At 40.4% G+C, this 24,604-nt stretch overlaps 2 protein-coding genes across 4 annotated transcripts in view; one reads left to right on the forward strand and one right to left on the reverse strand.

The window, feature by feature from the left end:
- Window positions 1-2,795, reverse strand: part of LOC109487104 (CUB and sushi domain-containing protein 2-like) — a 64,381-nt gene extending 61,586 nt beyond the window's left edge. Inside the window, exons 1-2 of the mRNA XM_019791077.1 lie at window positions 2,712-2,795; window positions 917-971 (exon numbers count right to left, since the gene is read on the reverse strand). Of these exons, the coding sequence (XP_019646636.1) occupies window positions 917-971; window positions 2,712-2,789 (133 nt within the window). The 5' untranslated portion in view covers window positions 2,790-2,795. The remainder of the gene's footprint in view (window positions 1-916; window positions 972-2,711) is intronic.
- A 1,165-nt stretch (window positions 2,796-3,960) lies between these two features.
- On the forward strand, window positions 3,961-24,604 carry LOC109487160 (ubiquitin carboxyl-terminal hydrolase 1-like). 3 transcript variants are annotated; one of them, XM_019791156.1, is made up of 14 exons: window positions 3,961-4,303; window positions 6,472-6,700; window positions 9,673-9,823; window positions 11,036-11,146; window positions 12,056-12,097; window positions 15,408-15,511; window positions 16,345-16,666; window positions 16,799-17,167; window positions 17,789-17,947; window positions 18,780-18,963; window positions 20,506-20,624; window positions 21,854-21,954; window positions 22,542-22,758; window positions 23,541-24,604. In XM_019791156.1, exons 1-14 carry the CDS (start codon window positions 4,108-4,110, stop codon window positions 23,961-23,963), a joined length of 2,727 nt encoding a protein of 908 aa, XP_019646715.1. In that variant the 5' UTR covers window positions 3,961-4,107; the 3' UTR covers window positions 23,964-24,604. The 3 variants fall into 3 exon arrangements, with proteins under 3 accessions (XP_019646715.1, XP_019646699.1, XP_019646706.1); XM_019791140.1 differs by lacking the exon at window positions 3,961-4,303 and adding an exon at window positions 5,249-5,384; XM_019791147.1 differs by lacking the exon at window positions 3,961-4,303 and adding an exon at window positions 5,249-5,384 and having other exon boundaries at window positions 16,817-17,167.

Consider the following 24,604-nt stretch of genomic DNA (forward strand, 5'->3'; position numbering starts at 1 on the left):
ACCCCGTGGGCGGAAAGCAACCTTCTCTCGTCGGCTATGTAGAATGGTCGGCTATATTGAAATAACGCGTTAAAAACTCTTCTCCACCGCCGCGGGGCCTGCACAGGAGGCTAATTGGAGATACCAAGCGCTTCTAACACTGCTTGACTGTTTTTAACAGTCAATTAGATATAGAGGTCCAAATACTACATGTGTTAATGGGCCTAAATTCTCCTCCTAGCTCTGATTGGCGGATGTTTTTCCGCCAATGAGATATAGGAGGTTACCACGTAATTTTATCTTACAAATAACTTTGTTAGTATTAACATTTTAATGTCTTGGGGTGGTGGGACTACGGCGCACAGATATGTCAACTTTGTCAAATATTTAAATGTTATTGTACTTTTTTGTTGGGTGGCGCTGTTAATATAAGTTGTTAAGTTGAGTGCAGCATCACACTGTCCTTGTTATGTTTTCATGTTTTGATGAATAAAAAAAAAACAATGATTAAACACTTCAAAAACTGGATCGTGAGATATATAAACCGGACTTTCCGCTGCAGTACTATAACAATCCGCCAGGGTCCAAAAATCTTATCATTTCGAGGTCTACCCACTTGACCAAATATAAAGACAATACATACAAACATTCTCGAGTTATCATGTTTACAGACACACACACACACACACACACACAAACACACACACACACACACACACAGAGAGAGACACACACACAGACACACACATGTACAGACACACACACACGCACACACACACACAGACACACACAGACACACACACACATAGACACACACACAGACACACACACAGACACACACACACACACACAGACACACACACACACACACACACAGACAAACATAAATGCACTTAGCGCCGCCATGCGGTAAGGAAGAGCAATGCAGAAGACGTACCATGTTGCCCCAAAATATCTCCGGCTTGAAACTGGCGTTTGGCAACAGACCCAGGCTGCAGAAGATGTGAAAACAAACGTTTTAATACTCTCTCAGAAAACTGTTAAATCAATTCAGCAAGCGAAATAAGAACATGTTTGCGACTTGCGTAAGCTACCAACCCGTTGAGCGCTTGCATTGTACGCTAAGGCCACAGCAAGTAATTTTTATGGATGACATCAGCGCGCGTTAATTTTCGCCTGTTTTTTTTTGAAAAAAAAAACACAAGAAATGTTGTTGCCTTCTGACAGTGGTCAACATGCCAAAAATGGGCAAAGATGTCTGCTGCCATGCCGGAAAAGGTGGATGGCAGATAACTTTGAAGAGAGGAGACAAGAAAAGACTCTGACTTAATGTTTTGTTTCTTACTTTATTTGGTGCAATGACATGTGATGCTGGCTGTGCATATGTGATGTTCCCACTGAATAAAAACCATTTGTACAATGATTGAGTCAAAATTTGAAAATGTAGGAACCTTGTATTTTTCGGCTCGCCTTATTTTTTTTCGCTCGCTCCCATTAGATTTGGAGTCTGCAGAGGATGTCATCCATAAAATGTACTTCCAGTGGCCTAACATTAACGTTTATAACGTTCTCTATTGACTCGACAAAAGTGCATGGGTTTTCGTATGGTCTACGACAACTAAGATCGAACAAAACTAAATACACGTATGAATAAAGTCATCCTACTTACAGAATATATGTATGCAGCAAACTACACACAGAATCAGAATATATGTCAACGGTAACATTTTGAGGTTTAACTATTGTCTAACATGCAGTCTCTTAGATTTAAACATTCTTTAATGTATTTCCCGAGCTAAGTTACCTTTTGGTAAACCTACACACAAAGGGCATTTCCGCTATCGCGCGCACTGCCACCGGGCTAGGGCCAGCGCCTTCTCGGACCCTGTACTGGGGGCCTGCATGGCTTTTTCGTAAGGCGTAATCAAGAATTTTTAGTCTTCGTAATGCGTAGGCAGCCTCCCCAAAATCAACGTAATTCGTAATAGCACATTAGCTGCAAAGCGTGAAGTCGTAATCAGCTCTGAGACTTTAACATAATTCGTAGTCCGCGGTGAAAATTTTGCGTAATTCGTAATCACTACACTACATGGGTATGTACTGTCTCTATATAGTCTATGTACACCGTGAGAACAGTAACACATGTGCCGGTAACATGACAGGGGCGCGCGCGATAGATATACCAACAAGTACAGGATATGAGGATGGTTTGACCGATAAGGACAAGCAAAAATAAGTCACAAGTAGAAAAGTAGAACTGTAGAAAATTCCGCTACCCAAGATCGCATCTGAACGAACATTACGGTACGGAGGACAGATGTATTCAAACTGTATGTTTCAATATACTTCTAAAATCTTCTCGTAGTAATGCCGTATTTATCTTAGTTGTCAGTCCATATAGACACCGGCAATATGGTACATAACGAAATTGGCAGATGCATAGTTCACCTCTTGAAGAATGGTCACTTGAGGATAACTTGAGTTTGAAATGGACATGAAAGAACGAGAAAGACGTGCGCCTGGTTAAGTCATACCATAATTGAGCAGTGAGCATGATTCATATGGTTTGTCTCGCCTAGGTGGTAGACTGTACGTCGACGTACATTTGTAGCTGGCGGCTTAAAATTCTGCTTAAACTTTGACTGGCCTGTTTGCCTCCTTCACTACAATAACTGTACTGTTTTCACCACAATTACTGTACTTTTCTAAAAGAAATATCAGGGAAATGTCACCTTCTTTGACAGAGCTGCTTCGGTGGAGCACAGAACAGAGCTGGAGAGTATGATACAGACGAACCAGTGCGCCTCCATGCTTACAGTAAATAAAGTACAAGCAATGTCCGGACCTTCAATGACTTCCTAGTCACGTGGCTCCAGAGACTTCTATATAACCACGTGTAGTTCTACCACGTGTACGTCTTGCCCTAGCTGCGGCGAAACAGGCTAGCATCCTTTGCAGGCGTTAGGGATAGAGATAGAAGGATAGGGATAGAGGGATAGGAGATAGGGATAGAGGGATAGGGATAGAGGGATAGGGATAGAGGGATAGGGATAGAGGGATAGGAATAGAGAGATACGGATAGAGGGATAGGGATAGAGGGATAGGGATAGAGGGATACGGATAGAGGGATAGGGATAGAGGGATAGGGATAGAGGGATAGGAGATAGGGATAGAGAGATACGGATAGAGGGATAGGGATAGAGGGATAGGAGATAGGGATAGAGGGCTAGGGAGATAGAAATAGAGGGGCAGAGATAGAGGGATAGGGATAGAGGGATAGGAGATAGGGAAAGAGGGATAGGGATAGAGGGATAGGGATAGAGGGATAGGAGATAGGGATAGAGGGATAGGGATAGGGAGATAGAAATAGAGGGGTAGAGATAGAGGGATAGGGATAGGGATACAGTGATAGGAGATAGGGATAGAGGGATAGGGATAGGGAGATAGAAATAGAGGGGTAGAGATAGAGGGATAGGAGATAGAACTCAAAATCGAACTTTCCCCAATACATGTTCACCCTTTTATTTATTCCAACATTTAACACAAAACATGGTGACGGCACATCGTACACTCAATTTGTTTTTTTTTTATTTTTAATTTTTATGCCACTACCAACACAGAGTACAATAGACAATGCTCAGTTTCACCTGTCCTGGGTTAAGTAAGGAAAGCCATGTTAAGTAAGGAAACCTGAGTTAAGTAAGGAAAGCCAAGGGCACAAATTCGAACTCGGGACCTCTTGGTTCCGAGCCGAGAACTCTGCCGTTACGCCACACGACCCCACAAGTTCACTTGGGGACATTGTGTAACATTATGACGTCATAAAGAGAGATAGACCCTAAGTTCCTTGAACTCAGCAGCTAACAGGTCACACATACGGGTACTCATCAAAACAATGGATGAGAGACAGTTGGTAACAATGAACGATTGTTCCAGAACAATGTTTCACGCCAACATCGGGATCGAACTTCACTTTCGAAAACCTACACTAAGTGACAGACGTGGTTTTATCCGCTCTTCGTTTAGTATTATTCGAAAGCTTCCAAAGGTGAATTTTCGACTTTTTCTCGTCGTCAATTTCGTCGTGATCTAACTTGAGACCGTAGGGTCTCTACTTTTCCCCCCAAGATGGGGAAACGATGGAGGTGTAAAAGACTCCAAATAATAAAGCGATGGCTGCAGAAACACATCTGTAAGCCTGTTGGTAAGGCGTTCGTCCGCGCTTTCTGTGCATGCGTTTGCCTACCTGTTGAGACGGAGGAAGACCTGGACTTCTTGTGGGCCCACGCCTTGAGTATGGAGGACGACTCCATTAAGACCATAGGTAAGTTTTTCACAAAGTTAATCTCATTAAACAGATATGTCGGTATCACCTGTTAGGGCGTTGTTTTTTAATTACTACGTACGTACGGTGGCCGTAGGCGCATGTTCTATCTCGTCACCAATGTGATACTAAGGTCTTCTTGACTTAGAACGACGCAAAACGTCACTTCTTTTCCTGGAGAGTCGCAAGACACTGACTTGATCTTAATACTGATACAGGTATCAAAACAAAACACTAAAGATCACAAAGAAGACATGAGGTAAATGGTACAAAACGCACAGAAAGAAGGTGTGTTTACTTGTGCTATGCCGGCTGACGACAAGATCTAACGTTACATGTATACTGAGGTAGAGTTTAAGTAACTTTTAATTAGATTAGTTTTCGCTACATGCATATGAATTGATGTTGAATCCTTCATTTGTTGAATTGAGATGAATATTAACTGAAGATGCAGACTCAGTGATAGCACGGTGGGTCAATGAACTTTCATAAAAAAAAGTTTCAAGGCTTCCTGCACTGAACATTAAGTTAAGTATAACTATTAAGGTTTTCGTAGATTTTGCTCTTTGTTACCACTGTTACATGCTTGAAAGACAATCACATGCCATTCCATAATCTGTAGAAGTCGAAGATTTCTTGTTTTCAACTAAAATTGACCCTTAAAGCTTCAGTAAGTAAAGTTTGAATACGAGTTTTCAGTACCCACCTTTGTAATGATGCTCTGCTGTCCACTGTGTTTTAGGGGCCTACTAAAAGGTCTACCGTCACCAATTTGACTTTTATGTCAAGAACCGATGCTATTTTGTAATTCTTTATTGGCCTGCTAGCTCTTTGTCCCAATACTTCACACTTATGTGCAAATATTAAGTTTTTTAAGGCTTTGTCTGGTTTTTTTGTTTACGTTTCTACCCCCTACTTTGACACGATGGTACAGTCTGGGAAATATCCCGGCATGCCTATCAGCGAAATGAAAGAAAAATGGCGGTAAAATTTGTGTTGTGACTGGAGAAGAGCATCGAATATTGGCAAAATACGACCCGTAATCCCGAATAACTTCCACATTTGACAGCCTGTACACGAGGTAAGGGGTATTAAGAGTTTACAGCGCTATCTAGTTTCTCTATAATCCATTTGTGGAGGGGCTATTTTACCTTTAAATACGGGATGATCGTAGTTTCGACTCGCGTGGTTTTGGGAGGGTGTGTGACCCCAAAAAATCTTGCTCCACATATGAGCGAACTTTTATTTAACTTTTGGTGGACATGTACCGAGTAACGTTGCCTACCTTAGAGCTGTTTTGTTCCATCCTGTCTTTACCACGTATCAAAATGGTCCTAGGAATAGTAGGATGTCCACTTTCATGGGTCTACGTAGTCCGTACAGCATCAAATTTCTGCATATGCTCACATAGTACGCTGCCAGCTCTGGGAGTTTTTACATATGACTGAAAATGATATCGGGGTTATGGTGACAAACAGCTGTTTATAATTTGCAGTCCTGGGTGGTCTGATAGCCAATCTATAATCTTTTTTCTTACCCCTTCTACAAGTTCACTTGAAAGTATTTTTTTTAACAGGCACTAGCCTATTGACAAAGGCTGTGGATTATAACTTCAGGTCAATGATTGGCACTTCATATAAAAATTAAAATGTTGTCATGGCAGCCTCGAGAATTATACTGGGTGCATATGTACCTTAATTTGTGCAGGTAAAATTAGGGCTGTGCAGGTAATTCTGGTGTCTACCTGCACCATGTGCAATCATGTGTGTGTATGTGGATTTTTATGTGCTGCATTCACATTTACAATCACTGTTAGTGTTACCACCTATGAAGTAGAAAAGTTTAATGGTTTCTGAACAGTTTTTAGTATGGTACATACTTCTCAAAGTCTGAGTGGTACAGTTGTATCAGTGTATACTATGCCAAAAAAGGGGGCCCGCATGCCCTTTTCCGTCGAGTGTAAATACTAATCGGCCGTATTAATTCTACGTAGAGTGTAGATGGAACGTATAGCGTTGTATTGTAGCCACTTGGAATTTATCGTAGAGCAAAATCAAGTGGATTCCTAAATTCGGCGTAATACATAGCCAGCTCTTAAAATTTAGCGTAGAGCGTTGTCAGGACCCCCCATGCAGGCCACTTCAAGCCCGGATTCTTTGCAATTGCAGTGAATATGGTAGAGGAGCATAGAGTTTGCACCACATCAGGCCAGCAGGACATGGACGCTCCTCCCAGGAAGCGATCCAAGCTGAGCCTGTCATCCAGGAGGAGGGACGACTCCTCTTCAGTTGGAGTGACGTCAACACGGGGACCGACCGCGGTCTACCCGCTGTTTGAAGTGAAGGGTACGGATTCATCATCCGTCGCTGAGAAGCCCGAGAACTCTCACGTAGAGAGGTGAGAAGTTTTAATTATGTTTACCAAAGGAAAACATATCGTTTTTGCTATGTTTCTTCTTCTCCTTCTTCTCTAAACAATGACGTCAATGACCTGAACCAGACTGTCTGTTACTATAGTAACTTGTCTTGGGTTACATCATGTTGCAATTTTATAGCAGGAGGGATTTAGACTCCTGTCTGACCTTATATATGATTATGAATGTGTGTGAGTTAGAATTAGCAGAGCACACCATCATGCATTTGCTTTGCAAATGTAATTACTTCTCTAGTTCAAGTGTGATTTAATTGGTTGAAGTTGTCAACATGCTGAAATTTAGACTCTGAAGTTACAGATTATTTATTGACTACAAAAAGTACACAAGTCTACTACTACAACTAATATTGAAAAAAACTAACTACATGTATAAATAAACAGAATACATTATGAATACAGCAAACTACTTACTTACTGAGTACAGAATACAGTATACATTAGTGGCAAAATTAGTTAGAGAACTAAAAGTTCAGGAGTACTTACTCTCATGTCCCTAATAAACATACCCCCCGGAATAAACATACCCCCCAGACAAATCTTCAAAGTCTAATAAACATACCCTCCGGAATAAACGTACCCCCCGGAAAATGACCAAATTGACAGGTGAACTGTGTGTTCATGATACTAAAATGTGCTCTTTATTTCAATACCAATATATGGGCAAATCTTTCACTGTTACATTTAATTAGTGAGTATATATCACTTTAATTAATGAGTATATATATATTATACTTGTTTTGGGGAAATACAAAATCCGTAGGAGAAGCTATTGCATTTTACACTTCTGAAATGCACTTTGCTAAGCCTTCTCCTGCAACTTGAGTTGAAAATCTGACTAACTTAAGAGATAGAAAATCAAGCCCAATTAAGTACAAATATAGGGGTTTAATGAGTATATGTACAACAAAATCCATTTCAACATAATAATTATTTGGTATGGTACATTGTCTAGTCTGGTCAAAGTCTGGATTCTGAAGAAGAAAAACTTCTGAAGAAAAAAACTTTTGAAGAAAAAAATATTATTCAGCATAAAATTTTGATTGGTTTCCATCTCATTGTTTTTTTAAAAATCGATAATGTGATTGTATCAATTTTAAAAGCCCTAAAATTAGCTAAATCGGCGCTTTTACGGTGATTGCGCAATATGGGTGCCCTATGACCTTTGACTTTTTATGGGTCATGCTGCTCAGGCGCTAGGCGCCCTCCCCACGTCGGCCGTCCGTCTTGTGGGCAAATTTCTACTTTTTTAGGGGTTTCGGGACCTAAAAACTAACACCAGAGGGAAAATAAACCACATACGTTTTTTCATGGTAAATATCGCTAAAATGGACCAGGCATTTTTCTGCCGCGTTGCTGATTTTGACAAGGACTTGCGGCCACCATGTGCTAAATACGTCGATTAGCTACTCGCCTTCCCCTTCGGTTTTGTGGGCAAATTTTTGCTTTTTCAGACGTTTTGGGACTTAAAAATGGACAGCAGGCGAAAAATAAATAATATACATTATATTCATGGGAAATGCCGCTATCATGGACCAAATATTTATCTGTGACGTGTTGCCGAATTTTGCGGCCGCCGGCCACTTGCATGATGGTGCGGTACGTATGGACAATTTTTCCCCAAAAATTAATAAACGTACCGTCCCTTATAAGAGTGTACCGGGTGGACGTTCGGGCCGAAAAAAATAAACGTACCGGTACGTTTAATCGGGACATCAGAGTAAGTAGCTGATTTTCAGACATGGTCAGCAAAGGGTACTCATAGGTAGTATAGGAGGACATGAAATTTTGAAAGGAAAGGTGTATTGCACTGTCTTTGTCAAAACTACTACATGTATCCATCATATTGAAAGTCATGTCTACCTTAGATCAAAAATGCAAGGACATTAGATAGACTACAAATCTGATAGGTTTATCTGTTGTATCACACAGACCCCTCAGTGTCAGTGTAAGCCTGACAGAACAGGCACAGGAAGCCGCCCTGGTACCTGTTAGCCGAGATGTACAGTTCACACAGGACGTAGTGCCAGCTCTGGCCATCTGGTAGGGTTAGGAGTAGGAGATACTAGTAAAATCAGTAGGAGTACTACTGTAGGAGATACTAAGTATAATTCAGTAGGAGTAGGAGATAGGAGTAGTAAAGTTCTAATCTCCAAGCAGATCCCTTTCGGTGGCAAAAAGACAGTATCAAATTGGCCAGGCAGTATCCATTAGCCAGAGAAGGTGGCCACCGTGGAGGGGGTAGCGACAAAAAAAAGGCCATATATAAAAAGGCCCCCACAACCTCTGTTTGGAGAGTAGTAAAATTCAGTAGGAGTAGGACATACTAGTAAAATTCAGTAGGAGATACTCGTAAAATTCACTAGGAGTACTGTAGGACATGCTACGGTAGTAAAATTCACTAGGAGTAGGAGATACTAGTAAAATTCACTAGTACTAGTAGAAGATACATGTAATAGTAAAATTCAGTAGAAGTAGAAGATAACTTGTATAATTCAGTAGGAGATACTAGTAAAATTCAGTCAAATTACAACTAGAACTAGTGGTAAATATACATGTATCTAGTTTTATCTTTGACATGTGAAAAAATGAGGATGTTTACATTTAGCTGAATTAGCCCCCAAAATATTGTTTAATTTTTTTTACAGTGTGTTGGAAAGACCAACCAAGTTATACTTATCAGGCTTGTTGCATCAAATTTCTTTGAAAGCATGTCTCCCAATACAGTATAAGTTATATAACATGCAGTCTGATAGTGTACAGTACATGTAGAACTTTTTGTTTTGTCACCATGCTAAAGGAAACTGTAGTAAGACTAAGAGACATGGAAAAGGACAACAATATTCTCAGCACTCAAATGTAACATGACATGTTAAAGATTGTAGTACAATTGTACAATATTACTAACAATTACCCATAATGTACTGTCTTGTCTACAGTGACAGCCCCTCAGTAGTGCTGGATGTGCCGACAGCCCCGTCCAAGTGTGATGTCCGTACAGTGATGAGTACCTACAGATACGGCGAGTTTGTCCCGTTTGTAGGACTGTTTAACCTGCATAACACATGCTACATGAACTCAGTGTTGCAGGTAAGTCTCATGTTGTAAAACATCATTTCTATGGACATGTATGTACAGGTTTCACTTTAGATATTGTTATGGTATGTTTGTTAATTAAAATGATGTGCTTGAGGTAGTCATGATAGAAATGGCAAAACTTGACATTACAATGTACATGTACATGTATCAAAGAGTACATAGCATTGAGGCTATGTATAAAGCTTCTAGTGTGATTGTGTTAACTAAGGCCATGTTGATTTGATTATATGGATGACATCCGCGCGCGCATGAATTTTCGGCCGTTTCCAAAAAAAAAAGTTTTCAACCATACTGTAAATCATACAAAAATATACCATAAGTTACAAAAAAATTAATAAAAACTATACCAATGTCGTAGAATGCCAAAATCAAATGAAAAAATACGAAATTGTAAAGAAATGAACTTGAAGACTAGATTATTCGCCAAACCATATTCTGTGCCATTTGCTCAACCCTCATGACCACGTAGATTTCATAATGAAAACAACTTTTTTTTTTTGCAAAACTTTTTTTTATTCGCACGCGCGCATCAGTTTTGGGGCTCCCGGAGGATGTCATCCATATAATCAAATCAACATGGCCTAATAACATACTTGGAAATGTAGAAGAGTACTTACTTTGTTACTATTGATACATGCCAAGAGAAATGGCTGTCTGCATGCGAAACCGAGCTAGCTAGGCTTGACTCTATACAAAGGAGAGCCCTGAAAATCAGGAAACTTTCCTCAGCTGGTCTGTCCAAGGCACGCATCAAACCTTTGGACCACGCAGGAAAGTTGGCATATTGACTCTCTTCCACCGTATGTACCACAGAGAGGCACCAGCCCTACTAATTGATCTTGTTCCTAAACACAAAGAGGTGCGGCGGGTGACACGCCAGTCAAAATCCCATCACGAAAACACTCTGGTGGTCCTTGTCTCCCACACCAACAATCATATGAGAACCTTTGTACCAACAACTGTTAAACTTTGGAACAGTCTTCCGAGGGAGATCGCTAAGATCAGGGACAGACAGAGATTTAAACATGAAGTTAATTCTTTCCTCAGCGCAAAACTCTGACAGCGTTCTGTCTAGGCGGTCCGGCTGCTAATGCTGAGTGAGAGCTGACATACTAGTAGATAAAATAAAATAAAAAAACTGTACAAAGAAATTAGAGCTGGAGTTACTAACTCAAGTTAACAGTAGCCTTTTTCTCGTCTAAGATCCTGATCCATACTCCGCAATTCGCACTGAGGTTGGCGCACCTGCAGGGAGATCTGAGAGATATCTACGTTGACGCTCGCGCGCGCTTCGACAAGGCATTGAAACGCAAAGTAGGTCTTGAATTTACATAGCAATTATTTACTTCATTTAATACTTGATCAGGGCTCGAAATACTGGGTGCATATGCACCTTAGTGCACCCAAATTTGGAGCTGTGCACCCAATTTTTTTTCTGTGGGTGTACAGTGCGCACAAGTGTTTTTGTAGGTTTATGTATGTAAAGATGTTAAATGTATAGTAGTATACTGCATATTCTTCAACTTGATATTGAAGTTCCAGAAAAAGGATAAAATTATTGTTGTAGTACTTCAGAAATGAAACATAATTAGTTTTTGCTGATATTCTTTACTTTTTAAGGTTGGGTGCACAGGTGCACCTATTCCCAAAAATTACTTTCAAGCCCTGTTTATCTATAGTAGAAAAATTACATATATAGGAAATTGTTAAATTGGTACTGGAATATCATTATTGTTTGTTATGCTGATCATAAGTTAGATTTGTTGCATTTATTCCTACATGAGTACTGTACATCATGTTTTCATGTTAACATGAATTCTCAAATTCTAAGGCTTAGGCCACTACTAGATGAAGAAGGATGGGCTTCTATTCTAAGATTAAGAATAACTGATAAAATGAATACTACTGCAGCACTACTCTCACCTCTCGAATAAACGTTCCAGTACGTTTTTTTTTTTCGCCTCAAAATCCGTCCGGTACGTTCTTATTTTAGACGGTACGTTTATTTCTTTTTTCATTATCGGCAAAATTCGGGGAAAACATGTCGGTTTTCACATTTTCCAGGGGGTAATTTTATTACATTATGAAGATTTGTCCGGGGGGGGGGTACGTTTTATTCCAGGGGGTACTTTTATTCGAGAGGTGAGAGTATGATGTTATTTTTAGACTCCTAGTAATAATAAGCATGAAGTGTAAGAATATGTGTTTGGCTTTCCTTTACAGTTCTCAGAGTCAGAGTTCAGTCTGCTCAACGAGTTGTGTCGGGTATGTGGTTTATTTTCTTTTGATCAGCACTAGGAATAAATGGAAATCTTACATTAGGCCACACCAAGTAAATTTTATGGATGACGTCCAGTGTTCTCACCAGGATTTTTTCACAGCATAGGGGGCCAGGTTGCGGGTCAAGCCGCACATCGAGCGCCGAAGGCGCGAGTAATGTAGGGGGGTCCGGGGGTATCCTCCCCCGGAAAATTTTGAAATATATAACCCTCTGAAACACCATTTCCTGCATTTTGAGGGTCAAATTTTGAAAAAGTTTTCACCTTTGTTACAGCTTTTTTTAAAGCCAAAATCTATTTCCAAATTCATGAAGGGTCATAATAAATGGAGTTACTTATGCTTGGTATAGGTCTTTGGCAAAATACTTTTTTTTTATATTGTACAACTAAATATTTAGGAATCATTTTGACATGATTATAAATCTGTTATGCATGTTTCAATGTTTCAAAAAGGAAACTACAGGAGTACACTTGTATCATGTTTTAGAATTTGTTCTGATATTTTAACTTTGCGACACAGTCAAAATTGGCCCAACCCTCGGCATAGTTCAAAGGGTTTCTTTCATCTGTCAACACAAACATCGGCAGTCAGCAAGAGGTTCTCAGTTGGTAAATACGCTGTGATTCCCCATGTCATTAGTAAATTATATTGGTAAAATGGTAGAATTACTTGATAATGAGCTATATTACCGACGAAATCAAGAACATTTTGAGGGAAAACACAGTAAAAGCGGCTTCCGTCCAGCTGTGTCAATTTCTAACATGTGTTGCGTGCGAGCCATCTTGGAAGAGTCTATTCTGTAAGCAGGGGGAAAGTTTCTTGGAAACAGTTCAAGCCCTTGTCAAATTATAAGAAATACGATATTTTGCAGGAATAACATGGTATAATTATATTTTAATGCTTAGATTTTGAATTTAAAATCTTATTGACAGATGTTGAAAGGTAGACAACATTACAGTTGAGACATCTTGGTCCCTTGAAATGAACTTATCCAAAGCATGCCGCCCATGGCCGAGCGTTGTCCTGTTAGCGCTGTCTGTTTGATTTTTCGGTAAATTTCTCCATGCAAGACGATCCAGCCAAAAAAATGGACATGTTTGGACAACAATAAAGGATGTATGCTGTTGAGTGGCGTACATAATGGCACCCAGGTTTCTGCGATTAGAGATTTATTTCCGCCCGTCATGTTCCCGGCAAGCATGAGGGAGGGCAGGTACTTCAAGTTCTCGTTTCGGTACTTGTTTACCTCACAAAATTTGGGTATTTCTGCTAGTTTTTAGGTGTAATTGATAAGAAATCTCAAAGACTAGGTACTGATGTAAGTGATAATGTTTGTTTCCGAGCACTGAGCTTCGAACATTGTACGTACAGGCAAAACTTAGCGATCCGGCTGCTCCCGAGCCGCTCCTCGGCCTGAATCTCACGCCCATATGTCACGCCCGTCTATCGCCGCCAATTTGTGGGGTTTGATTAATTAACTCACAGCAGGTTGTGAATCACTTCTTTGTCACTTGAAACTGCCTTCTATGAGATGTTCATTGTGCCGAGAGCAAAGACATTATTTTTATCAAGTTTAAAGCAAGGATTATTACGACGGTAGCCGAGATCAAAAGGGTAAACATCAACTGAAAATCCCGCTACGCTGGTCGGAAACACAGCATAGCGGCAAAATTACAGCGTAGCGGAACAAATTCACAGCATAGCGGCCCGCTATGCTCAAAAGGCCTGGCGAGAACACTGACGTCCTTTGGAGACCCTAAATCTAATGCGAGAGGGCAAAAAAAAAACAAGGGCCCTAAAAAACAACTGGCCTACATGTAGATCAGAAATATACTAAGAGACGACAAATGTTAGGACACAAATTGAATGAGGTGACACAGTGTAACAAGCAAAAAGTCTTTTATTCATCATCAAAACAGCAATAAATCAGGTGGAACATGCAGTTGTCCTGTCCTGTTTTCGCGTTACGGGTTTCACGTCAATCTGACGATTTGTGGCACTCTTTGGTCATACATGGTGACAGGAAGCAGAATTTCTTTTTTTTTTCTAGGAACAGGCCAAAATCAATGCGCGCAGACGTCATCCATAAAATTTACTTGGTGTGGCCTTACGGTTTTAACAGCAGCAGTTTAGGTTAAAACTATTTCCCAAATCAGTTTTGTTTCATTGTGAAAAGTACACTGTTATTATAACTGTATGGTTCGGCTGAAAGTATGTTATTGTGATGTGATTGTCAATAGCTCAAATGTTGGCAAAGGCATAGTACTCCCTTGTCTTTGTTTAGATGGCAATATACATGTTCTATAATGTGTGGGGCACAGCATCAGCTGAATTTGCTGCCTGCTCTCTATCACTTATCCGCAGATTTGGTCACTGTTCTCATGCGGTGAAACGCACTCTGTTCATAGCACACTGCAGTGCAATGTATTGTGCTCAGCTTTGGTCCAGCTACAGAGCAGGAAACATTCATAGGCTACGAGTTGCTTATCACGATGGTCTTAAAATCCTACTGTCTCAGCCTAGGAGTACTAGTAACAGCGACCTATTTGTACAGACTCGTGTCGACATGTTTGACGCCAGGCGCCGGAAGTTGTTGTGCTCTTTTGCTTCGCGTCTCTTAGCGTCTGAGAACGCAATTGTCAAACTGCTGCTCTGCTCGGAGACCTTTTGCTCTAGCCCATTCTGGAGCCACTACTGTAGACTGGTCCGCCCATCGTAAGGGCTCGACAGTCTTTTATCTACTTATACCCATTTAGATGTTTTATTTTAGATGTGTTTGTGTAATGTTGTCTGTCTGTGCTATGGGCCATTGAGCCTGAAATAAACAATAAATAAATAAATATTTGTATTGCCAGTGTTGGAAATACCCACATTGCATTTTGCAGAGCCATTTTCAATATTGCAGAAGAAAAATCAAGCAACCTGGAATTTTGCAGACTTAAAAAATACAGGTTCAATTTCTAGATCTTGTGCATATGGCCACAGTTTTGCCCAGATGTGCCGCACAAACAACATACATGTATCTTGCTTCTACTGTTACTTGTTTCTTACTGTTACATGTAATGCTATAGAAAAGATTGTATATTTGCAGAAAGTATTTGCAAATTGCAGAACAAAATTTTGACATTCCTCAATATGGCAGAACACTGCAAAAAAAGGATTTTGTTGATTGCTGTTGCAGTTCAACTTGAATAAAATGGTGATACGCGTACGTGAAGCTTTTTTGTGTGTGGGTTTGATTGTAAGTCCACTGTAAGCTTGGTTTGCTTATTGTATGATGATGTTGTTTTTACAGTTGTTCAGGAAGGTTGGCACGCTAAAACTGGATTACATACTAGCTCCCGAGGCTCGGACAGAGCGCTTGGCGATCGAACCCGTTAGAACCCTGGACGCCATCAAGTGAGTCACTCATCTTCTGCATATTACACCACATTTTGACCATTGGCTCAGTATCACCTCTGAATACAAGCAATCACTGTCTTTGTTACATCATATACATGCAAATTATTTGGACATATGCAAATTATTGGCACGCAAATCAGCCAACTGTCATAGTGTCAAAAGCTTTTTGCCTACCGCTCGCTGGCCATGACGTCATGGCAATCACTCGTATTGGTTCCTTTTTTGTTTTTAAAACCACTTACGATTTGTGTCTTATTTGTTTATTTTTGCTTAATATTTGTTTGTTTGGATTTTTCACAAAGTGAAAGGGAGGGCAAAACAGGTGCATACGCACCTTTACAAGTTGCCCCCCCCCCCCATACCCCCTTATTGGTGATAGCGATTGCTCGATGACTCTGTAATCAAGCGTCAAAATTGTTTTTACTCAGTTTCTTCCTCTTCTTCTGTTCCAAACACTAACCTCTGACCTGGCCAATGACATGATTTGTTGACATCTGTCACCATGGTGACTGGTGTTGGGTTACATAATGTTGCAATTTCATGGTCTGCTCTACTCCTGTCACCATATACTCGTAGTACATGTATGTGAATGTGTTTGAGTAAAAAATTAATAGGGCAGACCATGTCCGAAGGTAAACATTATACATTTGCTTTGCAAATGTTACTTCTCTAGTAAAATTATAGTTTTGTTGAGTTAGTACTGTATAATGAAAAGACCAACCATGGACTTCATTGTTCCTTTGTTCTGTGCTAGATAGATGGTTAATGTAGTTTGTGTTAAGTTTGCTATTGTTCCTTGTGTTAATAAAAGTCCATTGTTTCACCCTCAGAGAGGCGCATGGACAGTTTGCCGGGTCACTGCAGCATGACGCGCAGGAATTCCTGCGGTGTGTGCTCTCGTCGCTCCAAGACGCAAACGCGTCGATCCTGCAGTACCAGGCTGGGAGACGGGAAGAAATAAGACGCCAGCGAGAGAAACTGGATATCATATTGGCGGCAAAGCAGTCAAAGAGGGAGGCCACCATGATCAAATACGTGCCTGACGCCCGTCCCGAGAAGTGTCACGCACAGAATGGCGTACAGAAAAATCAACCCAGCAATGGCGTCGCAGTTCAGGGGTCCGCGGCGGTTGAACAAATGAAACAGACTATGGTATGACGAATAAACTAGTCTTCAAATTCAGTTCTTTTGCTTTTTTGTCTTTTTGGTATCATTTTACGAATTCTTTTTTGCAACTTACGGTATATATTTGCTCGTTTTGCACCTTTTTTGTACGATTAACAGTATGGTTGTCACGCACAGAATGGCGTACAGGAAAGCCGACCCAGCAATGGTGTCGCAGTTCAGGGATCCCCGGCGGTTGAAAAGCCTCCCAAGTTGAAGAAGAAGAGGCTTGGCGTGGGACACGCACGCAATCAGATCAAGATCACAAGATTCGCCAGCCCTAGCGACACTGTCACAGCCCCACGCGCGTCTGTGAATGGTCACAGTGGTCACGCTGATGACACAGCCCCACGTGCTAACGACAGAGTCTCCCGCGTGCCGGTCAATGGTCACAATGGGCACACTGATGATGACCCAGGCATGGTGGCAAAGCTGACAAATGGTACAGGAGACATGGAAGCTCAGGTGGACGGCACCCTGGCACAACAGGTGTGTTTTACATAGTGGAATTAAAAAATTGTGAAAAGATAATATTAGTGCTAATCGGTAAAGTCTAGAGCATAATGCCAACGGTTTTTAGATATATGTATGTAAAAAGTACTCAATTCAACCTATGGCTGCAGGGCTCAAAATTCGTTTTTGGGAATAGGTGCACTGGTGCACCCAACCTAAAAAATTGGGTGCACCATTATTTTTCTGACACCTGACAGATAATATGACCTGGAGAATATACAGTATACTAGTTACGACTATACAGTTACATACGTTAAGCTATGAAAATATTCGGGTGCACTTGTGCACCCACAGGAAAAAATGGGTGTACAGCTTAAAAATTTGGGTGCACTAAGGTGCACGTGCACCCAGTATTTCAAGCCCTGCTGCAATGTACTTTTGACTTGATCCAAATAAACCGTTTGTTCGTTCATTCATTCATCCATCCATTCATCCATTCATTCATTCATTCATTCATTCATTCATTCATTCATTCATTCATTCATTCATTCATTCATTCATTCATTCATTCATTCATTCATTCATTCATTCATTCATTCATTCATTCATTCATTCATTCATTCATTCATTCATTCATTCATTCATTCATTCATTCAGGTGTCTACAGTCAAACTGGATGAGAAGACCGCAGAGTGTGCAGAGGAAAAAATGGAGACAGAGCCGTCCGTCAATGGTACCAACGGTCACGTGCGTGATGGTCCAGAGAACCCCAGCCCAACAGAGGACAGCCCAGAGTCTCTTCAGCTGGCAGAAGAGGTTCTTTATAAATCATACTTAGGACACACCAATTTGATTTGTTGGTTCTCTGATTTCTTTCCGAAAAAAAAAATGAAGCAAACTAAAAAGGTAACATTTGAAAAGCAAATGCATAATGTTTACCTTCGCATATGGTCTGCTCTGTTAATTCTTACTCAACACATTCACATACATGTATATGGTCACAGGAGTCTAAATCCCTCCTACTATAAAAGTGCAACATTATGTAACCCAACAACAGTTACCATGGTGAGAGACAGTCTGGTTCAGGTCATTGACCAGGTCAAAGGTTAGTGTTTGGAATGGAAGAAGAAGAAACAGAGCAAAGACAATATGTTTTCCTTTGGTAAACATTAAAAAAAAAAACAGACCTAGGCATCCTCTGATGATAGCCCCAAAAGCTAATGATAGGAGCCATAATGTAAACATACCAGGCTGGTTCATAGTTCAAATAATGAACTTTTTTGGTAGATGGAAAAACAATGAGGAAGACAAGGAGCTTTCGTCAACTGTTTGGGCCAAAATATGAGCTTTTCGGAGTTGATTGAGAACCCGAATCTGTTTTTTTTTTTTTTCAAATCTGAAAGAAATGAATCCAAGAATCAACAAATCAAATTGGTGTGGCCTTACTAAATTTCAGAATTCATATAGGTCACTGGTGCAAGAATGTACAGTTACTTTAGTATTACCAACTTAGTGTATGTTCATATACAATGTATTGTCTATCTACTACCATAAATTTTTTGAGACTTGTTTTTCCTCTGTGTTGAACAGAACTATTATTGGCAAGTCAAGTACAGTAGTTACAATTCTGTCATTTTCCATGTTTCAGGACTTTAAAATGCTGCAGGCAGATATGTTAACAAACATTGTGGAAGATTTGTTCGAGGGCAGTTTGGAATATGAAACCAGCTGTCTCCAATGTGAGATGAAGAGTCATCGTCGCGAGAAATTTATGGATCTGTCGTTACCAGTCAAGATGAATCGTGAGCCAGATGATCTGCAACAAGCTACAGGTAAGGCAGTGTACAAACTACTTTTTTGAACCAGGTTACCCAGTGGGCAACCTACGGCAAAAATTAGGTTTTTTAATCCGAATTTAACGTCATTTTTCCCAAACCCGGGGTTAGACTTGCTTGCTCCAGGTACAAGTCTTTTTTTGAAGCAAGATTTTTACGGCTGGATGCTCTTCCTAATGCCAACCCAAACCCTAGTAGGGCCCAGGAACCCTCTAACTAAGGGGGGAAATGCGTGTTAAGTGCCTTTTCCAAGGGCACAACGTCTTGGTGCAAGTCCGTACGGACTTGGTGCAAGTCCGTACACGACTGTTCTTGCTTGACAGTCGGACGCTCTATCCACTACACCACACAGACGCCACCCATCAGAATTTTAGGTTGCCCCACCTATAAGTTACTACTTTCCTCAAATTAAGTAATGTTACATAAGCCTTTGACAATATTTCTAACAGCCTTTAGTTAACTAATACTAGTAATATCTATTAATACCTAAAATGAAAAAGCATCTGCCAGATACAGTGGTGCCAAGTGGGCATGATTGAGGGGGGGAGGGCATTCTTAAATTCAGGTAGCACACTGGGCTACCTAGGTTCAAAAATAGGTTGCCCCAAGTAAAATTTGGTTGCCCAGGGCAACTGAGCAACCAGGTATTTTGCACGCTGTAAGGCTGCACCAATTTGAGTTGTTGGATCTTGGATTTTTCTCAGGAAAAATATGAAACAACAGGGTGAAAAAAAACAACAGACTTCGGTGTCCTATAATGGCCTCAAATGCTATGATAGGAGCCATGAAGTCAACATACCAGGCTGGTTTGTAATTCAAACAATGAATTTCAAACTGTTAATCAAACCACTGCATTATATACATTTTTGTATATTGATAGATGGAAAAACTGTAACAACTCTGAAGAGAAAGGACTTCCTTTAACTGTTGTGGCCAATTTTGGAGTTGATTTACAAATCAGGAAAAAAATGAAGCGGGTTAAATACAAGTCACAACAAAAGAATACTATACAGAAAGTGTTACATACATGTACATGTATATACATTATCATTGTCACACAAGTAGGTACAAGTACAACTAAGAAAAGTCTACTTCTTCTTAGTCTCACTTCTTAGTGATCAATCTACATGATACTCTGGCACAATCAGTCTACCTAAAGCCCGGACTAAGAGACTTAACAACTCATTCCTTCATTAAGCTGTTCGCCTCTATAACAAGACAATCCAGCAGTAGTGTTACATGTATATATATTGTACAATGTACCTAGCTAAATTCTTCGTGATAATTGTGCATTTACATTGTAACTGCATAGATTTTAATTGTGTAATCGTCTTAATATTGTGTTCGCCTATGTTCGCCCATGTAATCGTCTTAATTGTGTTTGCCTATGTTGTTTCATGTGCTTGATGAAGAGTGTCACAAATCATTGTTTTTAATGCTCTATGTACTATGTAATAAGGACGAAATTCGGGTATTCGCCCGCGAGAGCCTTACTGAATAAAATTTGATTTGATTTGACTTTTTTCCCAATCTGTTTAGGCGATGTGAGTCCAGAGAAAGAGGCCGACGACAAAGCAGACGTGGTGAGCCTTTCGTGGTCACTGGAAACTTTCATGGCAGCAGAGAAGCTGGACAGGGAAAACAAATATAAGTGTGAAGTAAGGAAGAACCATCTATCCAAATGAAAGTACTACTTAATGTACCAACACAGCCTGTACACATATCAGGGCTGGAAATACTGGGTGCATGTGACCTTAGAGCACCCAAAATTGGAGCTGTGCACCTAATTTTTTTCTGTGGTTGCACTGGTGCACCCAAATATTTCTGTAGGCATTTTTTACCTTAGAAATATAATATACCGGATATTCTTGGTCTCCAAGTATCAGAAAAATAATAAAATCTTTGTTGTAGATTTTAAAGTTAGCTCTCATTTTAGATTCAAGCTCAGTAAGACCTGCAAATAGGTTTTGTTTCATATGGTGCACCCAAAAAATTTTTTGTGGACCTAATTTTTTTTTAGATTAGGTGCACCAGTGCACCTATTCCCAAAAATGAATTTCGAGCCCTGCACATGAAAGTGCTGTGTGTCTGTGTCAGAAGTACACGTATTAACAGTTTGCGTGTCATGTTCTTCTAGAAATTCTTGTCCTCTTGAACAGGTACTGCGTAACACCCCTCAGTTGGGTTAAGACACACAGCAGGGAGAGTGCGCTGCACTCTTAATGACTCCCCATTTGAATTAATAGTTTAACTTTTTGTCATTTTTGTTAGTGACAGTACGATAAAAAATCTTTGGCTTGAAGTATTCAAAAAGCTGTTTCGATAGAAGTTAAAATATAACAGAGTGAAGTCTATTTAGACATCTCTTTCATGAGCATGGTGCTAGATTTACAACACTTACCAGCTACTAATGTCCATGTATTGCACATTATACTTTGAATATGAATACACTAAAAGTTTCCTCAGACAATTGGTCACACTTGGTCCACAGATTAGACTGATAATAAAAGTGAAACTGATTGAGTAAAGAAGCTCTTTTTACACAACCAAGTGTTTTATTCACAGTTGACGTTTCGGTGACCGTCTGTCACCTTCCTCAGGGCAATTCTGACTGGTTCACATTGCACTGCAGCACAGGTGTCGCTGCTACAGATGCATTCCCAAACATAAAATATTTACATATCTACAGCAGCGACACCTGTGCTGTGCAATGTGAACCTGTCAGAATTGCCCCAAGGAAGGTGACAGACGGTCACAGAAATGTTGGCTGTGAATAAAACACTTGGTTGTGTAAAAAAGAGTTTCTTTACTCAGTGACCTGCCAACATGATGAAACTATTCACCGATAGGTGTATTGAATTACAATAATGTACTACCTTTGTTCCAGTATTGCGGCTCACAGTCAGAAGCGGAGAGAAAAGTCTTCTTCGCAAAGCTGCCGAGGATCTTGACTATCCACCTGAAGAGGTTCGAGTATAATCTGACAGGGTAAGTCAGGGTTGCTGAGAGATGTAGTGCTAGATAATGCTCTGTTATACTACTGTAATTTCAGATTTTTTCTCTGTACTTTTACATGTATATTCACTGTTTTTAGAGTCACTTCTGTATCGTGAACTTATCATTACAGTAGTTAACAAATAATTCCTGGACTTTCTTTTTCCTGCACCTGTCACCACCGTGAATATGTAGTTCTGTGAACACCTCCATTTTTCTCAGACCGCAAAATTTTGCTACCGTGAACTAGTGATGCATACCGGTTCACTGGACTTGGATTCGGACTTGTAAGAATTTTTAGGTTCAAGTCCAAAAAAAAATTAAAAGTCAAGAACCGAGTCCGGACTCATTACCATAAAAGACCATTTCACATACCCCTTTTCTTTCCAAACCACCTAAAACCTTCCGTAGATTGTAAAATCTTTGCTGCAAAACGAAGAAAACATTGCCATCGGGCATCGTCAAGTACTGGCTTCCATGTTATGTGGTCAAAGTTTCACCCAGACAACATTGCAAGGTTGCCAACATGCAATTTTGTAAATGCCTGAAAGTCTTACACTAAACTGTTTTTTCACCCACAGGTCAGCGATGAGCAAAATCCATTCTCCCATCCTCACCCCGTCTCACCTCAAGCTGAACAGGTTCTGCACCGAGGCCTGTACGAATAAGCTGTACAAATATGAGATCTATGGAATCATCCTACATGAAGGCAGTGCTCTTGATTCTGGGCATTACGTCGCCTACGTTAAGGCTCCCATTGACTATCCCTTTATTAGGGAATGCTGTCTGAAGGATGAGGTGAGACCTTATGATATCTTTATTCAAGATGCACATCTTAGAATTATTATTTTTTTTGTATTTTGGTAAAGCATTGGAACCTTAGAATCCTTCTCCATATAACCTTAACACATTGTTAATTGTGGAGGAAATGCACTACTGTTCAGTTACTGTAATTCCTGATTTTTTTCGCGGTACATGTACTTTAATGTTCACAGTTTTCACAGTCACTTCTGTATCGTGAACTTATTATTACCATTGACATTATATAATTCTCCAACTTTCTTTTTTTTCTGCACCTGCCACCACCGTGAAAACATAGTTTGTGAACACCTCCATTTTTCTCAGGCCGCAAACTTTTGCTACCGTGAACAACAAATGAATTACTAGTAACAGTATTACATCAAATTTAGTTAGTATGACATGGTGTGGTAAAATTCCTAGACTATATAAAACCGGTGCAATAGCTCAATTGGTAGAGCGCTCGCTTTGTAACCGGGAGGTCGTGAGTTCAAACCCCCCCGGCCGGGTCATACCAAAGATTTTAAAAATGGTACACACTTCTTTCTCTGCACACTTCTTTCTCTTCACTCAGCACATACATGTATGAGAAAGAGTGTGGGAAGGTCAAACACACAGCACTACCAGCGGACTAGCCCCCTACTGTGGTGCATTGGACAACTGTGTGTCGCCCAAGGGCTACAGAAATGGATATGGGCACCACCCCTATCCTCTGCAATAGAGTGGAATGGGACTTTTTTTTATTTAAAACTTACACACTTCTTTATTTCCTCTGGATGCAGAGTTCCAGTAGCCCCCCAGGATCCCCAACCGCGGAAGAAACCGACACAACTGGTACTGAGGACGTCAAGGTGGTCGACCTAGAAACGTCCAACGGCCAACCGGAGAGAGAGCAGCAGCTCGCGACCGCCTTTGCCGAGTACGACCACTCCCTGCACTGGATTAAGTTCAACGACAGCACCGTAACCGTGCTAACGGAAGAAGAGGTTGCCGAGGTCTTTCTCCCCGAAAAAACGAACACGCTGAGCCCATACCTCCTGTTCTACAGACGAACGGATATAGCATACACCGAAGCGCCGTGTAAACCTGAAAAGAAGACATGTGAACCTGAAAAGAGTGTAGCAGAACAACAGGGTAACACAAAGACAGAGGCAACTGACTCCCCAGAAAAAGAGGAGGAGAAGGAGGAGGACATTAGTCGGTAGATTTTATATGTGATAGTGTTAAGACGAGAAGGGAAACAAACATAGGTTAAAAGGGTGTCACTGTGTAAAATGGAATAATTGCACACTATGATTGTACTACTGTTGGCCTGTTGTACTTTGTAAGGCCGCTTTGAGTAGATACAAGAGAAAAAAAGAACCTTTCAGTTTCAAACTTCACACTGACTAGGGAAATGCAACAGATTACTTCAGTGAGAAGTTTATCCAAAGTTTATACTGCTCAGCACAGTTGGCCTGTTCGACTTTGTGAGGCCACTTTGAGTGGAGGTGAAAGAAAAAAAAATAACTTTTTTACTGAATGTAGGGACCCAGTCATTTAAAAGGAAATGCAATTGCAACAGCACCTCAGTCTGTAAAAAGAAGTGTGTATACATGTCCTGATTCGCATTCCCGTGAGTGTTCTGAGAAGGTTCTGAGAAAAACAGAAATATTTTACATTCGTGCCCACTATGTCAGTATGTGTACCACTCAGGAACCAGATGCACGCCCTTCTCTTCATTCAAAGCGATTCAATTTCATGTTATGTCCTATAAAATGTGTAATATTCAAATTTATCTGCCCATGTGCCTTGATTCAAATGCTGTGATTGATATGTACTATATTGATATGAATAAAGAATTTGT

This window comes from Branchiostoma belcheri, unplaced genomic scaffold (genome assembly GCF_001625305.1).
Source record: "Branchiostoma belcheri isolate BF01 breed outbred unplaced genomic scaffold, Haploidv18h27 scaffold110, whole genome shotgun sequence".
NCBI lineage: Eukaryota > Metazoa > Chordata > Leptocardii > Amphioxiformes > Branchiostomatidae > Branchiostoma > Branchiostoma belcheri.

Excerpts from the sequence above, each read along its gene's own strand:
- LOC109487160 (XM_019791156.1), top strand. The coding sequence starts at position 4,108 with ATGGGGAAACGATGGAGGTGTAAAAGACTCCAAATAATAAAGCGATGG. Across the intron at positions 17,168-17,788 it reads ACGGCACCCTGGCACAACAG|GTGTCTACAGTCAAACTGGA; the intron begins GTGTGTTTTACA and ends TCATTCATTCAG. Across the intron at positions 22,759-23,540 it reads AATGCTGTCTGAAGGATGAG|AGTTCCAGTAGCCCCCCAGG; the intron begins GTGAGACCTTAT and ends CTCTGGATGCAG.